The 22154-nt window shown below is 38.7% G+C and overlaps 1 protein-coding gene across 2 annotated transcripts in view; it reads left to right on the top strand.

The window, feature by feature from the left end:
* The first annotated feature begins 13249 nt into the window (after positions 1–13249).
* RAB3C (RAB3C, member RAS oncogene family) overlaps positions 13250–22154 on the top strand; it is a 271180-nt gene continuing 262275 nt past the window's right edge. Inside the window, exon 1 of one of the 2 annotated variants that reach the window (XM_058564045.1) lies at positions 13250–13392. In XM_058564045.1, the coding sequence (XP_058420028.1) occupies positions 13375–13392 (18 nt within the window). In that variant the 5' untranslated portion in view covers positions 13250–13374. Of the gene's footprint in view, positions 13393–14092; positions 14208–22154 lie in introns of those variants that run through there. The other variant, XM_058564044.1, reaches the window with a different exon arrangement.

Genomic DNA, 22154 nt, shown 5'->3' with positions numbered 1-22154 from the left:
TACAAATACTAAATTTTGTCACCAGGATTGTCACCATCAGTTACAAGGGAATTAATGAGAAACAACAGTATAATTCAGTGGTTAATTCAACAGTACCGAAAGACCCTTGAATTTCTTTTATATAAATTTATGGATCATTATAGGAAGAATGCACCTATATAAATATTTCCTTAGCCTACCCTCAACCATAGAAATACATAACGTGATTAAAAATAGCTTATCCTCCACCTGAATGTCATCTTGAGAGTCTATGATCTAATCAATATGAAAGTCATTTGTAAATGGCAGACACCCTCATGATAAGGGGGGTATTTTTATTATTATTTTATTTATGATAGCAATCAGAGTTCTATTTCAATTGGGCAGGGCTATCTTGCCACAAGGCAAATCATCCTGCTTAAAAATCCTTCATGAGAAATACGTTTTTTCATTCAGATGAATTTAAACATTCCAGAAGAATTCTGGCATCAGTGAAAAAAATATGCAGATTCAAGATTGGATACAGAAGGCTGATGTTACTAGGGAAAGAGCTGCAGAAGCTTAATGATGCTCATGATTACGTGAGTGACCCTTTTTAATGTAGCATCTATTTCTACAAGATTCTAACTGCTTGGTTCCCATAGCAACTCAAGTGCTGGAGTGATGACCCAGGGAATGACCTTGTATTTCCTCAGATGGCTATTAGGCCAGCATAAATCGTTGCTTCTTTTGATAAAGTGACTTCCAGTTTAGGGTCTTCCATTTGCTTGACATGTGCTCTAGACAATTCACTTTACTTTTGGTTTTGTTTCCTCATCTATAAAGTGGGAATTATTATAATAATGCTTATATCACAGTTGCTACAAAGATATAAGGAATTATTACTTTATTACTTTACTTTTTCTTCAAAAGTTTTATGATACCACGCCTTTCACTTTGAAAAGACTGGAATCAATGTTACAGAATTATAAAATGGAAGATATTTTATTTGGACATAAAGATAATGTAAAAACGAACATATGTGCTCTGCATATAATACTCTGAACCTAATGAATCTCAGAAAATATTAACTTTTTAAATAAATAAATACGTATTTTCCGCCTTCAAAATTCATATCCTACATTATGTTTCTATTACCCTTATCTTTTTATTGATAATTTTAACTCAAACTCTATGCTGTAGCAGCTAGGATGGAGATTCTTGGACAAGAAAACTCTACAAGATTTGATTTCTGAATATGCACCTCGTGAGGCCAGTTGGCAATTTGTGTACTAGTTTGGGAGTAATTTTTTTAAAAATTAAAGAACTCAGAAATTCTGTAGTTACAAAACCAAATACCAAAGCTACCTCTTTGATGTTATAGGAAACTACCCAAGAACTTCAAAAACTATGCTGCAGACTGTTTCTTATGGTAGAAGGGTGGGGCCACTTAGTCCCTCCCGTGAAGGCCTGTGGCATGGTGCACAAGCGTGCAGATCTAGGGTCAGACCACCCGAAAAGAAACTCTTACCTTTTTGGTTACAAAAAAGCAAGCTGTTTAAACTTCCCATGCCTCAACTGATTTTCTCATCTATAAACAAGGATCATCATCATATCTACCTTGCGGGTTTAATGTGAGGAGAAAATGATAAAATAGCGAATATAAAAAGCTCAGTCAACGCTCCTGGAAGGCCAGCCATTAAATGCAGGGGTAGACTTCTGCCTCAAAAGCATGACTGAGGATGGCTTTTGTCTGATTTGTGCCTGTGAAGCATAAGAAAGAGACAAAAAATATAGTCTAGTAATCTAAGTTGCAATCATTCACAAGCATATAAAACAAAACTCAGAGAAGGCAAAACTTTTTCTTGTGTTTGCATAGCCCTGCTGTTCCAGAAAATCACCAGAGCTGCATGAGTTAAACTTATAATCATTTCATGGATTTCAAGCTAATGAAAGACCCGAGTGGCTGCCGCTCTCCTTGCGTTGAGTGTTAGACTGGAGAGTACTTCCAACATTACATATTCTATCCATCTCATTTCCTGAATGAGAAAATCAATTCCTCAAAATCTTGTATAAATTTTATCTTTGTTATATCACTCACCTACCCCGTTTCCCACAGGCAGAAACAAGGAACTGTCAAGAAATAATGGAGTGAATTGAACCAAAATTCAATTTACCTGGGTTCGATTCAAATAGTGCTGAAGTGCTTGGGTATGAATGCTGTGTTCCAACCCAGTATCTCCTTGAAGGGGTAGAAGTAATTCTCCCTCAAGAAGCTTCTGTGAGTTCAGAACAACAAACCAACAACCACAAAAACACTTCCTAGGAATCCATCTGTAATGAAACATCTGAAGGGAAAACTCCCCACATGAAAGTCCTGGCAATCAGTTGTATCACAAGGCCTAACAGGAGACTTCAAGAGAACCAATTATTGTGGTATGCTAAAAGCAACATGGAATTGACAGAGCCTAAGAATTCTCAGTCTCGACTGGCTCCTCTTCACAGGGTGAGAGACTTTCTCCTAAGACATAATGTTCCATTAGTCAAGGGATGAAAAAGCGAGATCAGAAATTACATTTTGCAGCACTAACGTAACCTTAGCTAGGGTTTGCAGGCATAGCATAGTGCATAGTGGAAGCTTATTACTGTTTGTTTTTCAGTTCCCAGTAGGGTGGGACCAACTCACCCCAGTTTACCTGAGACTTTTGCAGATTTAGCACTGAAAATCCCATATCCCAAGAAGCCCTCTGTTTTGGGCAAACTGAGATGGTTGGTCACCCTATACCCCAAATCAAGTTAGTCCTACTCCTAGCTACATCTATAATGCACTTTTCAGGGTTCCAAAAACCCTCTTCACCATAAAAACCCTCTTCATCAGCTTGAAATACAGCATCTGAGAAAGGAGAAGTAGAATCATGTTCATAAAATGGCTTAAAGTCCTCCCTATAGCTTATTGGTAACACACAGTCATTCATACCTCGTATGACAACAGGAAGACAATCCCAGACCTCCTGTCATTTACTGTTGGGAGAGAAGCCATAATACAGGCTACGTCACTCCACCCCAATAAGTGCTGTGATGGCAGAAGCTGTGAGCACTATAGGAGCTGAGGGAGGAATATACTGGATCCTGGAAGGGTCAGGAAAAACTTTCCAGAGGGAGTGATAGCTAAGCTGAGATCTTAAACAAATAAATTCTTAGTTTAGTGCTAGAAGTCACTAAACAAGGCCTTATACCGAGAAGAGAGGCTAGACAGGCAGGTTTTCCTGAATGTTATGCAACCTAAAGCAGCAAACACTGTTGGGGAAAGGAGGTGCTCCAGAGCGCGAGGAGGCAGAATGCGGAAGAGAGATCCCTGAAGGCACCAAAAGGGCGCAGTGGGTTCCTCCAGAACAAACGTCCCCCTTTTATCATGTTTGCCTTGATTTCCCGAAGGAAATTGCCTGAACTGTTTCCCCTCCCAAGCCTAAAGCACCCAAATATCTTTCCCAATTGTATGTATTAAACCGTGTTCATCTTTCAAAGTTCCTCTAAACATCTCCATTTTCAAAGCTTCCTTGGTCTTTGTGATCCTCCCTGATTTTCATCCTCCAAAGCCTCCTAACCCTTTACTCTGTGTGCCACACATTTATGAGCTTCATTATATGGGATTCTCAGCATTTTATATCTTTTTATTATTCATTAATTCATCAAAACTTGTTGAGTACCTACCATGTGCCGGGCACTCTTCCGAGTACTGATTAAAAGGTAGTGAACAAGTCAGACAGGACACTTGATCCCCAGAAACATATAGTGCTTTTTCTTTTTTTCAAAAAAAGAAAAAAAAAAAACACTGAAAAACAAGATTACAAGCACTGAAAGGTACAGACCATGCCGAATATGTCAGTTGTATCCTCTACAGTTTCGAAAACAACCGTGGTACATATTAGGTAACTCATAAATGTTTGTTGACTTGAGTAATTATAACACTCAGTAGTGAAAGTGTTCATATTAGGAAACAATGATCATAGCAGGTGAAAGAGAGATGGTATTTGGGTTACTCAAGGGTCCAGCTGAAATGTGATGATGCATGTAACCATCCCTCACTGTGTAGTCCTGGGGATGTTAAGGATGTGAAAGTTAAATGAGGGAAACGGAGTTGGAATTTTGGAAAATACTCCTTATGATGAAAATGTAAATATTTTTTTCTCTTTAACAAACTCAATAGAGTAGTTAGCACATAAAATGCAAAGAGAACTAGAAAGATCTGAGTTCAAATTCCGTGACCTACAAAAGTTATTATTTTCTTTGATTCTCAATTTGCTGATCTTTAAAATGAGAGAATGTGCTGATAACTCCTATTTGCCCTCCTTCTCCGCCCGACTCCACTCTTCTCTACCCTTGTCTGTGTCTTAGGAGGCTGAGCACATGGACTGCATCAACAGGCTCCATGGCTCTGGATTCTGATTGGGTTCAGCCAACGGGGAGCTAGCAGATGCCAGAGAGTGGGTTGGTTATGTCCTTCCACTGAGGCTCCATTTTCAACAGCAATTTCTCCTGGTTCCAGTAAATGCTATCTTCCTGGGCCTTGGCCATCCGGCCATAACTTCTCACTGGTTCCCCGTTGCTTCTGGTCCCAGGGTTTTCTACTCTCCCTTGTTGGTTTCCACTAACACTGCCCACTGCTCTGTAAATAGCCTCTTTATTAAATTTTCTACAAATGACGCAGTTTGACTGTGCCATCTTTTCCTGTTGATAGAGACAATAATCATATTTGCCTCTTGCTAATGTAAACAGTAAGTTAAACTGTGTGAAATGTGTAGCACGGTCCCTAGGATAAAGTTAGTCTTGGATAAATATGGCTCTCTCAGCCTCCTTCTCCTTCCTGTAGAACACTCTGATCTTCTTCAAGACACGGTATGAGTCTATGCTAGTATGGAATCTGTGCTTAACATGATTTTTAAAAGTTTAAGAAGCTTCTCCTTGAAGAGGTTTTTGCTACTATAAAGGAAAACTATTGTTTACATCAGGGTCATTAGCAGATAAAATCAAGAAAATGCATCTTTCAAAAAGTCATGGCAATATCAAGAAAAGTGTACTTCAACTATAATTGTTTCAACCAGAGTAAAATGTGTACTTTATGAGGATACAATATTCCTCCTTTCAGGAACACTTACATACTCACTCAGACTGTGAAAAAAACAAAGAATCAGATAGAAAAAAAAAGATTTATTTGACATAGATAACAACTTTGGGGACAAAATATTGCTTAAAAAATTTGTTTTGAAGATGATTGATAATATTTCTAGCTCAAGTTTCCTATAAATTTTGTGGCAAAGTAAGTAACTGAGAATTAAATGTGACAGAACAGCTATTGAGGAATGACTGAGTCGCCTTTTCTCCACAGGGTGATCACGGAAGAATGAAATGTGTTCTTTCCTTGCAGTAGAGATGACAAGGCCTGTGAGCTCTCTTGTCCAGGAATTCTTACCTTCCTTACCTTCTGGAGGTGGTTAACAGCCAGAAGAAGAGGTAATCAGCTTTTGTGGGTGCACTAGAAGGAATTTCCTGAACACATTTTTGTTATTAAAATCTTAGGTCCATGTAAATAATTAAAGTGGATTTCTCAGAGAAAATTAATCAGCAGAAGTACTGTGATTGAGAGTTGAAGAGGGACCCTATGAGGCTGACAGATCGCCTGAAGCCAGGAAGGTGGTGGGAGTTCTGGTGTCAAGAGCAGGGAATCCCTGAATGCAGAACCTTGGAAGTGGTGGAGCCTCAATGCAATGTGGCCCTGTGTGTGGTAGGTTGTAACAACGGCCACATTCTCCATACCTTCCTGTATCTGAGTCCTTTTGAAATGTGACTTCGCAGCTCCTCTCATCAAGAGGTGTAGTTTATTTCCCCACCTTTTCAATCTGAGCTGCGTTGTGACTTCTTCTGGCCAATATAATGCAGTGGAAGAGGGATACTACACCAATTCTGAATCTAGGCCTCAAGAGGCCTTGTGTGTTTCTACTTTCTCTTAGAACCCTGAAAATCTGCCATGTGTACAGACTCGAGACAGCCTACTAGAATATGAGAGACACATGGCTTGGTCCCTCTCCCATCCCCCATCTAATAGCCAAACAACCCCAAGAAGCAAAGCCACTTTGCTGACTTGTAGCTGACCATGGAGGGGTGTGTGAACCCAACCGAGAAGGAAAGAACTGCTCAACGAAACTCATTCCCAAGTGTTAACCCACAGAATCATGAACTAAGAATTATTGTTTAAATTACTAAGTTTTGAGACTATTTTTGATGAATAAATGAAAAGCAATAAGATGTGTTGGAGTATATGAAGAAGTCATTTGACTTAAAACTGATTTGGCCTGATCTTGTTTCTCCAGCAAGGCCTGATGTGGCCTGTTGAGCATGCATTGTACATCTGCCTTAAACATTTACAATGTCCCAAAGCCAAGAATGATGCCCTTAAAGATAGGGATGTTGCCTCCCTCATATCAGCATTTCTTTAAAGACAAGCATTTCTTCCCAGAAACTAAGGATTAATTACTGACCTACAATGCTCATCTTATGACCACTGACCTTTTGTGCCAGCAAAGCATCTCCCGACTGTAGTAAAAGAGATATTCCTATCATATGTGATGTATGTTTTTTGTTCCAAGATGGTATATACCACTCTGTACACCCCACTTCTTCAGAGCACTTCCTTCCATGGAAAGTTCACTCCAGGGCTATAGTCCTTAAAGCTGGCTCATATAATAAACTCACCCCAATCTTGATTTATAGATTGACTATGGGTTATTTGCATTGACATTTTTTACACAGAAAAGCTAACTGACACACTACGTGCTGTGACCTTGGGATTTTGACCAGGATCTCTGTGGCTTAGCTTGGCGTGGAGAGGATGGTGTTACCTGCCTGAAAATGGGCCATGCTGACCTGAAAAAGAGCAGCATCAATGACCATTGTAGATGTCCAACATCTACCATTTTACTGTCCTTCCTATGCCCCAGGGTCTTACACAATCCAAGGAGGAAGGAAGGAGAAACCCTCACCCCCATTCCTGTCAAATCAGTTGATATTGAACTTTATAACCATCTTAATATGTGGGGACTTGGGTCAAATTTCTTTCTTTCTTTCTTCCTTTCTTTCTTTCTTTCTTTTCTTTCTTTCTTTCCTTTTGGTGAGGAAGATTAGCCCTGAGCTAACATCTGTTGCCAATCCTCCTCTTTTTGTGGAAGAAGATTGGCCCTGGGCTAAAATCCGTGCCCATCTTCTTTTACTTTATATGTGGGATGCCGCCACAGCACGGCTTGATAAGTGGTGCATAGGTCCGCGCCTAGGATCCAAATCTGCAAATCCTGGGCCACTGAAGTGGAGCGTGCCAACTTAACCACTATACCACAGGGCCAGCCCCCAAATTTCATTTTAATTAGAAAAATAATAAAAATTTGGTTCTGTAGCTTAATCATTATGTCACATTTTAAAAAATAATATAATTTAAAATATTTTACAAGCGCTTATTTGAAGAAGAAAATATTACACTTCAACTCTCCTTAAATCTTATACCATGTTTCTCAACCAGCATAGGAGAGTTAACCATCAGATCACATACCTTCTTGGAGGAGATTTTTAACTTCTGATTTAGTGTGTGGTAACTGCGTGATTTTTGAGCAAAATTTTGGTCAAGTTATGAGACAGCAAATAAGTGTTCAAGTCCAAAGTAGTGATTGTTGAAATGTTGTATACTTACAAAAAACTCTGGTTTTGGTATCACGTAAATTGCATATTAGTCCTGCCTCTGTTATTAATTAGTGTGATGTTAGGGGAGTCATTATCCATCTTTGAGCCTTGATTTCTTTATCTGCAAACTCAGAAAGAAGAACTAAGTAATTTTTAAGTTCCTTTGAAGGTCTCCTAGTCTATGTCTCTCATTCTGCATTTACAGTTGGATGACCTTCTTATCTAGAAGCATAATTTACTTCTCCATAGAATGTCCTTGAACTGATTACTCTCTCCTATGAATCTTAAAAGCAGTTACTAATGATGAGAGTAGGCAGGCAGCTAATCAGGCACTGCTTTGTATTTCTGCTACTGATATCTTGTTATTTGTTACCTGTTTATACATCTGGTCTCCTGAACTACTCTGGAGCCTTCTTGAGGTTGAGGATGATGTCTTATTCTTTTTTGACTCTCCATTCCAAACTATAATATGTAAACCTAAAAATAACTCAGTGAAAATTATTGATATGCATAAAATTTGATTATCTTAATAAATTGTAACGTACTCTCAGAGTAGTCTTTTTTCTAATATTTGTCACGGCCCGTCAACAGCATGGGATGACCTGTGGGGCTGTAGGCAGGTCATTTCACATTTTTGGGATCTAATTTCTTATCCATAAAATGAGAGGATTGAGCTAGATTATCTGTAAGATCCGTTCATGTACTAGTCTGTCATTTTTTAAATGCTGTGAAAGTTCAGGACATAGACGTTTGTCATGAACCTCATTCGTCGTCTTCGTAGCCGGACTTGGCTCTGAGATGTAAGCTTAGCTTAGAGCTAGGCACCCACCTATGAAGGCATGCGGGCTGACTGCCACAGGTACCCAGGCTGGCTGCCAACAGCCTACTCTTCCATCTCACCCCTCAACCTCCCACCCCCATCCCCCAAAATACACATACGTTCCCCACTGTTGCAGGTCTTCGAAGACGCTGCTTAGGGCCACACTCTGTTCTCAGAGTCAGGATGTTGGACTGACTCTCTTTTGACAGGTCAGAAGTCTAGAGGTAGAAAGCTTAATATCTAACCTCCACATAGTTAAGTCGGGTCTTGATTATAAAATTGTTTCCAAAATTTGTAATAGCTTTACAAGAGTAACAATTTTTTAAAAATATGGTGATATCTATCTCTTGGGAAGTATGTACACCACGGCTTAATAAAGATGTAGGTCACATAACCTTTACCTAAGGACACCAGCCTGAAACCTGTAGCTGAATAACTACCTTGCATGAAATGTGGGGATTATTGTTTAGTATGCCTCTGTTTTCCTCATAATTTGCATAATTATAATCTGTTGATTCTAAAACTGTCTTCTATGAGCTGGAAATATAATATATACATTTTATCAAAAAATCTGAATTTGATACAAAGCACCTTAATAACATTTCCAGTGCATCAAATGAGTCAGTATTTATCTGAAAACGTTGACAGTTTTCAAATTAAAAAGTGTTATATGAATAGATATAAGTCACCCAGTAATTCTGTGAGAGGACCATAAGTAGTATTCTCATTCCCAACCAAGGCCAACAACAATAACAAAGTTCAGTAAAACTTCTTTGTAAAAGATTATAAAGCATATTATTTTTAAGCAACATTACTTTTTATGAGAAAAACTACGGGCAGAAGTCCCGGCTTTGGAATCAGATAACCCTGAGCTTTAAATCCTGGCCCAACATCTTACTAGCTAGGTGTCTGTAAGCAAAATACTTACCCTCTCTACATATTAATTTTCTTCCTTGTAAAATAAGGTAATAATACTACCTTGCAATATTATTGAGGATTAGATGGAATAATATACACAAAATGCCTACCACCTAGTAGTTATTGAAGAAATGGTGGCCATCATTAATAATATCATATTTATGTTATAGAAAGAAAGTATAATTTTCTTTTCATTCATTTGGAGTGCATTTATTTATTTTTTTACCAAGCATCTTACTTATGTTGATTATATGTAAGGGTTGGAAATGTCATGCACAGGAATGAGTTAAAATGATTTTTCCTTTCAATTAAAAAGAAATCAATAACGTCATGGGAATGTTTAATTTCTTCCAAAGAGAACACGAGACAATCAATAGCATTTCTTGATATGGATGCTGCACAAAGCCAGTTCTAACACAGCAAGTCAGAGAAAGGTAACAGTGCTCAGGCCAGCAGAACCTCCCAGTTGATTGGAAATAGTCCTAGAAATAACTAGGATTAGACACCAGCCACATCCTTGCACTATGGATTTGAGTAAGGCTTGCATGAGGGAGTAAGTGAACCCCCAGGGGAATCCTCATCTCTTATACCAAGTCTCAGTCATTTTATTTTTAGGTGTAAGTCCTAACAGAGAGATGGTAATAGTGGTCGAAATGAACAGTCTATTGCTATTTTTAATTGAACCAACGTGATCATTACTAATTAATACTTAATTAATTATTTTTGTTCTTGGCTCTGTTTTAGCCAAGTTATCCCCATTTGACTCAATTTGATAGAATTTTACTGTTTAATAGAGCTGACACAGACATGGATTGATAACAACAAAGTGAATAATAGATAAACTAGAGAAATACAAACAACAAAGTGAATACTAGCAAATGTTAAATAAACACAGAATAGCAAAAAGCCAATCAATAATGAATAGTGATGTGGGACAATGAAAAGAAAATTGAATCCAAAGACAAAGATTTGCAAGTTCTCACCCCAGCTATCCCTCTAGTGATCTATGTGACCCTGAGTAAGTCACCTTCTCTGTGCCTCAGGACCTTTGAGCCTGCTCTGCACTGTAATATGGGGAGGTGCTCATGTAACATACTCCATGACATTCGCTGGTGGCTCCTTTGCCTTCTATTAACTATATTCTGCTTCTTCAAATCTTTTTAGTATCAACTCCTAGCCCCAGATTCATATGTAAGTGGAGAAGCCTTCCCTCTTTCCCTGTTTCCTCAACAAAAGCCAGAATATTCTAACTTTTGGGTAATCCCTTGATTTTAAGGCTTTGATTGCTGTTAAATTACAAAGATCCCTGGGAATAGGTATATTTTTAAATAATGAGACATTTACATTTTAGTAAAATTGCAAAGGGGAAAAAGCAGCAAGCTTTCTCTTATAGTCCTCCTGGTGCCCTGTGGTAGAGACAACCAGCTGTCTCCCAGTACTTGTTCTTCTCTTCTTGTGTAACAGAATTCCTGATTTTCAGTTGGGCACATGTTCACCCAGTATAGGGACTACATTTCCCAGCTTCCCTTGCAACCAGGTATGATCATAAGATTAAATTCTAGGCACCCTACTATAAGAGCACTAGTGTACTTGAAGGGATGAGAGAATGCCCTTCTTCACCCTTTCTTTCTCCTTGCCAGCTAGAATGTGGATGTTAAGAGCTGGAGCTCCAGCAACCATGTCATGACCTTGGGAATGAAACTCATAGATGGTGGCCTGATTTCAAGCAAAGCTGATGTGCTCTTGCTCTGACTTTAGGGAGATAATTAGCTCTAGTCCACTTTTATTTAGCTGATGCCTGGCTACCTTTTTTTACTTCTTCTACCCACTTAAATACTCAGTTAAGGCAGGAGAAACAGAACAGAACTAAGTTCCCCCAAACCTTTCAGAACTCTAGTTTTTTCACAACTCAATTTTCTTATATAAAAATGAAATATTTCACGAATAAAAGACATACTAGAAAACTGAGGAGGTACATCATTTCAGTAAAATGTTAAAAAGGAAGGAACTTCTCAAACGATAGTAAATCTGTAGCAGTTCAACATTTGTAATATTTAAATATGTTCTGTGACGTCAGACTCTGAATTATGAGAATTTCAGAAAGCGATGATAGTACAAAAATTACAGGAAATTCTTCTGAAGAAAGGCAAGCTCTAAGTAACTGTGCAGACTTTTATTATTAAATGCCAAGTAATTACATACATTTAAGTGTCAGTATTATATTGTTGGTACTTCTCTTGGAAAAGAATTATAAAGAGGTGTGCATTTACAAATATCCTAATTTAAAAAATTGCAGAAGTCTGACTTCTAATAAGCTGCTACCATGAAGCATATTGATATTGGATTCCCTTTTACTTTTTAATTTTATTTGTTATTAGCTAATTTAAATGAAATTGCTCTAACCACCACATAACCTCAACTCTGAGAGGAGCTTTTTTTTTTTTTTTTATGAGGAAGATCTGCCCTGAGCTAGCATCTGCCAATCCTCCTCTTTTTTTTGCTGAGGAAGACTGGGCCTGAGCTAACATCCATGCCCATCTTCCTCTGCTTTATATGGGACGCCGCCACAGCATGGCTTGCCAAGGGGTCCGCCGGTGCGAGCCCGGGATCCGAACCAGCGAACTACCGGCTACCACAGCAGAGCGCACCCACTTAACTGCTTGCACTACCGGGCAGGCCCCAGAGAGGAGCATTTTTAAGCGTATTTTCTGAATAACTATAAAAACTATTTAACTGGGTGATACCACATTACATTATCACTAATTGCAAGATTAGAAGAGAGATCTTAGGTTTCTTTAAAACAAAAAACACAGTAAACAACCTAAAATTAACAGGATATTTTAAATAAGGTAAGTTCCCAATACATTGTTGTTGCATTATTGAGTCAGTCTGTGAAATTTTTGAGATTTGTATCTTTGAAAAATTTTTAATATAAATTCTTTTAAGACAGTGTTTCTCGAATTATATAGCAAAGGACCACTTACATCAGAATTGCTGGAGTGTTTATTTTAAAATGCTAATTCCCAGATGCCTCATCACATCTAGTGAATCAGAATCCCTACGCATGCCTTGAGAATATGAATTTTAAACATCCTCCCCTTAGAGATTTTCAAGCACAGTTAAGTTTCAGAACTTCCGTTCTACTGCTTTGTCTAATGCAATGACGTTTCAAGCTGATTCAAGTTATTACTTCCATGCCACTGTGCCAGTATCACGTTCATTCTTTTTCCATTCTGCCTCCAATAATAATCATTTTGACCTCATGCGAAAGGCAAGGATCATTACTGGACTGATTAACATTTTCTCTTAAGGGGAGAAGGGTGTCTCTAGATAAGTACAGAGAACATGGATAGTTACACATATTAGTCAATTGAGGGAAAAAGATACGTGTAATAAAAGTACAGTTCGGAGATTTCAAAACCATTTTTGAACTAGTCTGGGAGTACGATTGTAATGTAAGGAATGACTCCGTGTTAAAGAAAGGACAGGATAAATTAATAAAGGTCTCCTATCTCATTCTGTGACGGTGCTTCTGGGCTCTGGTGATGAATGTGTTCATTTTATGTGACTTGCTTTGGGTAAATAACCCAGTGCCATATCAGCTCTCCAGCTCGAGGCCAGCAGCGGCTGTGTGTGCGCGCTAATGACGGTGGAAGGTGCCTGGGGGAGGGCCTGGGGAGGGGCTGCCCGGCGCAATCGCGCCCCTGGCACTTCCTAACAGACTCTCAGCCCTTTCTCTGCAGCTGCCACTTGAAGACTTCACACTTTCCCTCCAGAGGAAAGAAGCCATCCATCTAAATCAGCTGTACCTCCACGTCCCTCGTTTCTCCCTCCGCCAGCCGCCACCCCCACCCCTTCCATTGTGTTGTGCGTTTAGCTCCGCATTCCGCGTAAGACCCTAACCTCATTTGTAGCAGGAGGGATTACTGAGAATTTCGGAACCTCGAGTTTCAATGGAGCTGTACGGAAAGGTAAGCAGAAGGGAGTTCCACTGCATGCTCTGCGCGAAATCTCGCTTTGACGGACTTTGGGATGTGCGTGTGTGTGTGTATGTGTGTGTGCGTGTGCGCCTTCTCAATGCAGTTGTGTGAGTAAACCACTTTCTTTATGTGTGTGCTATTCATCGTCTTTTTCCCCGCGATTGTTGAATGAGATTGTAAAACCACCCCCTCTGCCTATGGAAATGCATAAACTTTCCCGATTCGGGATGGGGAGGTGTAGGACGGAGAGTCCCAGAACGCAGAGCAGGTTTCGTTTGTATTGGGAATTAGCACAAGGTAGAGAGTTTCCTAACCAGGAAAGCACAATCTAGCTTGGAAGGCGATAGGTAGCAAAGAAAAATCTCCAGCTGAGATGAGTTGGGATCACTTTCGCCTGCGCCTTGCGTGGAAATGGGCTGGGAGGCTGAGAGCGGTAACAAACGGGAGCGATTCCAAAGGAGGAAAAGGGAGGCTCCCCGGCCGAGTGGAACAGGAGGAGGCAGCCTGTTTAATTGTTGGCTTGCCGGGAGATGTAGTTCACGGCTCGCCAGTTTGTGGGAAAGCTCCGCTGAATGAGACTACAACTCCCAGGAGGTCGCGGGGCTCCCGGCCAGTACGCCTGTGCGGCGCCAGGAGGGGACAGCTCCGGTGCTGATGTTGGAGCCGGTTAGCGAACCCCAAGAGCGCAGAGTGTGGAGCGTGGAGCGCGCCCGCTGTGCCCGCTTGACCAGGCGCCTGGGCCAGCGCTGTCTTAGCCAGAGAGAAAGAACCTTTTGAGAACAATGAGACACGAAGCTCCCATGCAGGTGGGTCTATACAGAAAGTGTGGCCTCGGGAGGAATTGAGAGAGATGCTTTCTACCTCTCTCCAAGCACAAACTGCACCGAACCTAGGGGAAGGTCTAGGCGGCTACCCGCGGAGATGCGGCTCTGACTCGGTCTTGGGGCAGAGTTGGGTTCCTCTCCTCTCAGGGGGGCTGTGATTGGGGCTGTCTTGGTGAAGGATAGGGGTATTCATTATCGTCCCAGGCTCCGCGGGGAGGATGAGAGTGTCTGTCTAAAATGTAAATCAGAGCAAACGAAAGTCAGAAGACCATTCAATCTGGTATTAGCATTGATCTTCCCTCCTGGCTCCCCTGGTTTGTGATCACGGTGCAAACGCACAGTTAAAGCCAGGTTTGAGGCTGCGAGCTCTCTGCTGGAGTCGGGATAGAGCAAATTCCGTTTGGTTAAGAGCGCCGTTAAGAAAGGAGAAGCCAATGTTAGGGTCCCCAAAGTCCCCTTTCTTCAAGTAGGGTCCTAGTAGTATCAGCTGAAAATAGCAAACACATTGGGGCTTGGCTTATCGTAGAAGTATGCCAGCCCTTAGTCGCTGTCCACACGACTGGTTTACTCCTGCGTTTCGGAGAACCTACTCTGAGCTATCCTGAGTGATGTGCCCATTTGTTATACGTTCCGATTCCTCATTTCAGTCACATTCTTAGGTTTGCTTACTTTGACTCTGGTGCAAAGGTGTCTCTGCCTAAGCATCTTAAGTTTTGTTTTTAAGATGAGTGATGCTCTCCCGTTTGTATATGTAACCAGTTAAAGCCAAACGTCAGCCTGTGTTCATTAACCATGCAGAGTGATCCCCTTGCGTAACAGAAAGGCACTTTATGAATGGGATTGCAAAGAGAATGGAACACACCATTTGGAATGTGTTGTCTCTCTTGAGAACCCACCTCTGCTGCCAAATCCAACAATATAAATATTTGCCTTTAATTCTTGCTTATATGTTTTTCAAGTGTTTTCTTCATGAATCAAGGACTTTAAACATATGCTTTGATTTACTTTTAATTTATTTTATGGGTTATGTATATTATTAAGATATACACTGACTGGACTGTTAAATGAAAAAAGATCTATAGAATTTAATTGTTTGTTGAAGGATTATATAATAGAAGCCCTCAAATAACCTATGAGTTATTGAAAATTTGATTTGTTCCAGAGAACAGTGGCCCCATTGTGTATCTTCTAATACCTCTGCTTGTGACTTAGCTTTTCATTATAGACCTGATGTGAAAAGAATCTGGACAGACAATAAAGGTACAGGCTGTTGCAATCAAGATATATTGGCTTATGATAATTTTCCATTACTGGAGGTACTGCCAGGAGCCAACTGGCTAAATTAATCATATTCGATTAGAAGTAAACATTGACAGTAGACTTTAAAAGTAGATTGTTGGTATTTAAATCAACTCTGTATATGCACTGAAGTTTTTCTGTCAAAATAAATTCCTAAAAAATTAACCACACTGCATCTTGATTTTTATTTTCTTTCAAGAGTTGCTTAGAATGTTCAGAAGGGTCATTAAAATGTTACAGAACTGTGTGAAATTAATGCCTTAAGAAATATTTTCAAATATTTCATATCAACTATGTAAGAATTTATTTTCATATTTATGGTGTATTTTATTCCTTGGACTAGATTTTTGAAATTTAAGTGCCCAAATGCTATCATGAATAACATGACATTTTAAGAAATCAAAGACTAGTTTTTGTAGTATGTTTAATTAAAACACATTCATTGATTCAATGTAATGAGTAAATTGTTGTTATAGTGACCCTCTCTCCATTACTATCAGGTTTTCAAACATCTATAATGATAGAAAGAATAAAAACTATAAACGTGCTTTATATATTTTTTTCAGTGGCAAGTAATGTCTTGGCACCCATACTTCTGAATCATAATCACATTCCAGGTGACTTTGATATATGAAAATGCAAGAAGATAAATAGTTGACATTTCTTATTTTTTTCACTTAAAGACTGAATCATATCATCATTTTAAATATATGCCCTCAAATTTTTACTTAGGTTTCTGGAAAATGAGTCACAAGCAAAACCTCATTCTATAGTGTCATTATCCAAAGGGATTCTTTTCCCCACTTAAAAGTATTTAGTTCATTTGTTGATGTAAAACAAAATGAGTTCTTTAATTTGTTGATTTTCTAATTTACTTATTATATTTTCTCAAATCAAACAAGCCTTTTTAAAAATTATATAATGTCTTTTAAAAGCATTTCATGTGCCTATATAAATAGCTTGGTGTTCAGGTCAAGGTAGTTGTCTTTGATATATGCATGTCTTCTGAAGACTATTTCTCTCTTGAGTTGATGCAAAATTAGGTATCAAAATAGGTTTTTCTACAGTGACTATTAAAATAATATACAATGATAATATTTGATGTCTGTATTTCCTTTGTAACTAAATACTGGGAATAGCATTTGGTAAGTGTTCTAAATGATGGGTTAGATTTTAATGCAGGAGATGGTCATTTTGTGTTTTCTTATTCAGTGCATCCATAAATTCTGAGGGCCACATGATATGGAAATAGCAGCGCTCATGACTTGAGGGCAAGATTCTGTTGAACAAATTATCATTTGATTCAAGAGCCAGATTGAACAAATTCCAGTGTATCTACTGCTTTGTCTCTGCCAAGTACTGTGCCTTGCACTCAGATCTCACTATGTGTGTGTGTAAAATATAAAAGAGTCCTAGAGGTCACCATAACCCCAATTATAGGCAAGATAACTGGAGCTTATTAAAATTAAATAACTTTCCCAACATGGTAGTTTCAAAATTCTGCCAGATCTCTGTCTAGAAAGACCATCTTCTTTCTCCTATTATTTTGGGTTCCCCAAGAAGACACAAAAGGGTGGTGTAAGGAATGAGAGCACTATTGATATAATTTGATTATTAATTTGGTTCAGAAGAAAGAAAAAATTGGCTCTATCTTCTGTTTATAAAAATAAACTTGTGTCAACTAAACCAAGGCCAGCCCTGGTGGTCTAGTGGTTAAGATCCTGTGCTCTTCCCACCAAGCCCCAGGTTCGTTTCCTGGTCAGGAAACCATACCACCCATCTGTTGGTTGTCATACTGTGGCGGCAGCTTGTTGCTGTGATGCTGAAAGCTATGCCACCAGTATTTCAAATACTAGCAGGGTCACCCATGATGGATAGGTATCAGCAGAGCTTCCAGAGTAGGACAGACTAGGGAGAAGTGGCCACCCACTTCCAAAAAAATTGACCGTGAAAACCCTATGAATAGCAGTGGAGCATTGTCTGAGATAGTGGATGGCACAAAAGACCAAAGACTGGGCAGAGTTCAGCTCTGCTGTACTGGGAGTCAGAACGGCACCACCAACAAAAACTAAACCAAAAATTTGAGGAAGTGGAATCCATTGTCACTGGCTTAGTCTTCAATTTTGTTATTCACAAGCTTTCGGGGTCATCTCATAAATGCAAAGTCTTCTGACTATATAGGAAACTGCAAAGAAAAACATCTACCCAAATCATGGAGCAGAGTGCCAAAAAAAAAGGTTGTTTGGCTAAAAATGAGGATCACTGAAGGAAGAATATAGATGTAGGCTGAAGATGAAGTTGAGGTGAAAACCGTAATGGATATTAAATACAGCCATGCTGTATACAAAAACAACTTACAAAGAATTCAAGTCTAAATATGTCATTGTTTCAGTTAGCTATGGAAAGTACATGGCATTCTTGCATTTCATTATTGTTGAATTCCTGACCATATCCAGCCTCAATGATGATTCCTTTACCTTTATAAGAAATGGAAATTTGGTTCTCATCTCTTACAGAAACGGAGAAATCCTATAGTTGACATTTGAGAAACAGGACCTTCTTTCAGATTCCATTTGACCAAATTCATGAAGTATCCACTTTTCTTCTGTAAAGGAAAGTGGAGGATAGAGAGGAGGAATTAACCTATAGTGAAAATAAACTTCTGTGGCGTAAAAATGATTTTCCCTTTCCACTTTTTCAGTCCAAGAAGGTGTGGATTTATCACATGGTGTAACCACATTTTTCCCCTGGCATTCTAAGCTTATATTGAAACTGGAAATTCCTTTCCTGGCCATCGTATTCCAGGAAGGAAATATATTTTTATGCTAAGGAATGGGGTTTCCTGGGACTGTTCTTACACCAAGGAGGCTCAACTGAGTATAAATAGTTATGCCACCAGAAAAAATGTCATATAGGTTAAAAGTTATCCAGTCATTTTCTCCTTTTTTCATTTATTAATTGAGTTCAAAGGTTCTAGAGGAACAACTTAGTAGGACAGTTTATTACCAAGGGTACTATGACCTGTGAAGATTAAATATTTCAGATTTATTTGGAATTATATAGATTTTTAGATTTTTCATTTGTTTATTTACAGTTTTTTGAGATATTTATATACATTGAAATGCACAAATCTTAAGTGAACAATTCGATGAATTTTGATAAATGGATACACCTGTGTAACGCACACCACTATAAAGATATAGAGCATTTCCAATCAAGCCAAAGTGTTCCTTCATTCATGTTCTTTTTCCAGTTAATCCACCGACAGAATAAAGTCCTGATGTTTTTTCACTATAAATCAGTTCTATGTATTCTAGAACTTCATATAGTTCTGTAAAACATACAATAAGAACATATCGTAGAACATACAGCATGTACTCTGGCTTATTTTGCTCAATGTAATGTATGTGGGATTCATCCATGTTGTTGCATGTAACAATAAACCATTCTGTTTTATTGATGCACATTGTACCATTGTATCAATCTGCCATACTCTTTAAATTCATTCTCCTATTAATGGACTTTGAGGTAATTTCCAGTTTGAGGCTGATATGATGAAGGCTATAAATATTATCATATTGGTCTTTTTATAATAATATGTTTTCATTTCTCTTGGGTACGTACCTAGAAATAGAATCGATGGGTAAAAGGTAAGTGTATGTTTAACTTTATAAGAGATAGTCAAATCTTGAGCCAAAGTGGCAGTACCATTTTACATTCTCACCAGCAATGTATGAGTGTTCCAGTGCCTCCATATCCTTGACAACCTATGGTGTCAGTGGCCTTTTTAGTTTTGGCCACCTTAATGGGTGTTATTTGGTATCTCATTGTGATTTGAATTTGCATTTTCCTGATGACAAGTGATGTTTAGCATATTTTCACCTGTTTACTGGCCATTTGTATCTCTTTGTGAAGTGTCTGGCTGGTCTTTTTTCCATTATCAGGGGTTGTCTTTTTGTTGTTTAGTGACAGGAGATCTTTATATAATTTTGAAACTAGTTCTTTAAATATATTGTAAAATATTTTCTGCCAGTCTGTGGCTTGAATGCTCATACTTTATTAGTGTCTTTTGATGAGAATTTTTTGATTTTGATGAAATCTCAGTTCTTAATTGTAGATGGGGTCTATACCTGGACTCAACACTTCCTTTGATCTCTTTGTCTTGACTGTCCTGAGACCTTGTTACATTTACTTATTATTTCTAGTAGTTTTTTTTAGATTCCTTAAGAATTTCTACATAAACAATCATATCATTTGCAAATAGAGGTGGTTTACTTCTTCCTTTCCAAGGAGCTCCCTTTCTTTTTCTATGTCTCATTCCACAGGATAGGACATCAGGTACAATGCTGAGTAGAAGTGATGAGCAGACATCCTAATCTTAGGGGGAAAGCCTTCCATCTTTCACCATTAAGTATAAGGTTAGCTGTAGTTATTTTTTGTGGGTGACTGGTGAAATTATGGGTTATATTTATTTTCTTCTTTATACTTATCTGCATTTAAAAAATTATCTACAATACATATCTATTGCTTTTTTTAGATGCATGATTTTTTATTGAGGTCATAATAGTTTATAATATTGTGAAATTTCAGTTGTACATTATTATTTGTCAGTCACCATATAAATGCGCCCCTTCACCCCTTGTGCCAGGGTCCAACCTCCTTCCTGCTGGTAACCACTCAACTGTTCTCTCTGTCCGTGTGTTAGTTTATCTTTCACATATGAGTGAAATCATATGGTGTTTGTCTTTCTCTGTCTGGCTTATTTCGCTTAACATAATACCCTCAAGGTCCATCCATGTTGTTGCAAATGGGACAATTTTGTCTTTTTTTATGGCTGAGTAGTATTCCATTGTATACGTATACCACATCTTCTTTATCCAATCATCAGTTGATGGGCACTTGGATTGCTTCCACTTCTTGGCAATAGTGAATAATGGTGCAATGAACATAGGGGTGCATAAGCCTCTTTGAATTGTTGATTTCAAGTTCTTTGGATAAATATCCAGTAGTGGGATAGCTGGGTCATGTGGTATTTCTATTTTTAATTTTTTTGAGAAATCTCCATACTGTTTTCCACAGTGGCTGCACCAGTTTGCATTCCCACCAGCAGTGTATGAGATTCCCTTTTCTCCACAACCTCTCCAGCATTTGTTGTTTTTTGTCTTGGTGATTATAGCCATTCTAATGGGTGTAAGGTGATATCTTAGTGTAGTTTTGCATTTCCCTGATGATTAGTGGTGTTGAACATCTTTTCATGTGCCTATTGGCCATATGTATATCTTCTTTGGAAAAATGTCTGTTCATATCCTCTGCCCATTTTTTGATCAGGTTGTTTTTTTGTTGTTCATTTGTGTGAGTTCTTTATATATTATGGAGATTAACCCCTTGTCAGATATATGATTTGCAAATATTTTCTCCCAGTTGGTGGGTTGTCTTTTCATTTTGATCCTAGTTTCCTTTGCTTTGCAGAAGCTCTTTAGTCTGGTGAAGTCCCATTTTTTCTTTTGTTTCTGTTGTCAGAGTAGACATAGTATTTGAAAAGATGCTTCTAAGAGTTATGTCAAACAATGTACTGCCTATGTTTTCTTCTAGGAGTTTTATGGTTTCAGATCTTACCTTCAAGTCTTTGATCCATTTTGAGTTGATTTTTATGTATGGTGTAAGATAATGGTCTACTTTCATTCTTTTGCATATGGCTGTCCAGTTTTCCCAACACCGTTGATTGAAGAGACTTTCCTTTCTTCATTGTATGTTCTTAGGCCCTTTGTTGAAGATTAGCCATTCGTAGATGTGCGGTTTTATTTCTGGGCTTTCAATTCTGTTCCATTGATCTGTGTGCCTGTTTTTGTACCAGTACCATGCTGTTTTGATTACTATGGCTTTGTAGTATATTTTGAAGTCAGGGATTGTGATGCCTCCAGCTTTGTTCTTTTTTCTCAACATTGGTTTAGCTATTCAGGGTCTTTTGTTGCCCCATATGAATTTTAGGATTCTTTGTTCTATTCTCATGATGAATGTCATTGGGATTCTGATTGGGATTGCATTGAATCTGTAGATTGCTTTAGGTAGTATGGACATTTTAGCTATGTTTATTCTTCCAATCCATGTGCATGGAATATCTTTCCATTTCTTTATGTCATCCTCAATTTATTTCAATAATGTCTTATAGTTTTCATTGTATGGGTCTTTTACTTCTTTGGTTAAATTTATTCCTAGATGTAGCTGTAGTTATTTTGCTGCTGTTGTTTTTGTTATAGATACCCTTATCTCATGTTGAGGAAATTTCTTTTGATTCCTAGTTTGCTGAAAGTATTTGTTTTTGTTTTTGTTTTTGTTTTTGTGAGGAAGATCAGCCCTGAGCTAACATCCATGCTAATCCTCCTCTTTTTGCTGAGGAAGACCGGCTCTGAGCTAACATCTATTGCCAATCCTCCTCCATTTTTTTCCCCCCAAAGCCCCAGCAGATAGTTGTTTGTCATAGTTGCACATCCTTCTAGTTGCTGTATGTGGGACGCGGCCTCAACGTGGCCAGAGAAGCGGTGCGTCGGTGCGCGCCCGGGATCCGAACCCAGCTGCCAGTAGCGGAGCGTGCACACTTAACCGCTAAGCCATGGGGCCGGCCCCTGAAAG

This window comes from Diceros bicornis, chromosome 20 (assembly GCF_020826845.1).
Source record: "Diceros bicornis minor isolate mBicDic1 chromosome 20, mDicBic1.mat.cur, whole genome shotgun sequence".
Classification (NCBI taxonomy): Eukaryota; Metazoa; Chordata; class Mammalia; order Perissodactyla; family Rhinocerotidae; genus Diceros; species Diceros bicornis.
Note: the sequence above shows the minus strand (reverse complement) of the source record. Positions and strands in the feature narration are given on the sequence as shown.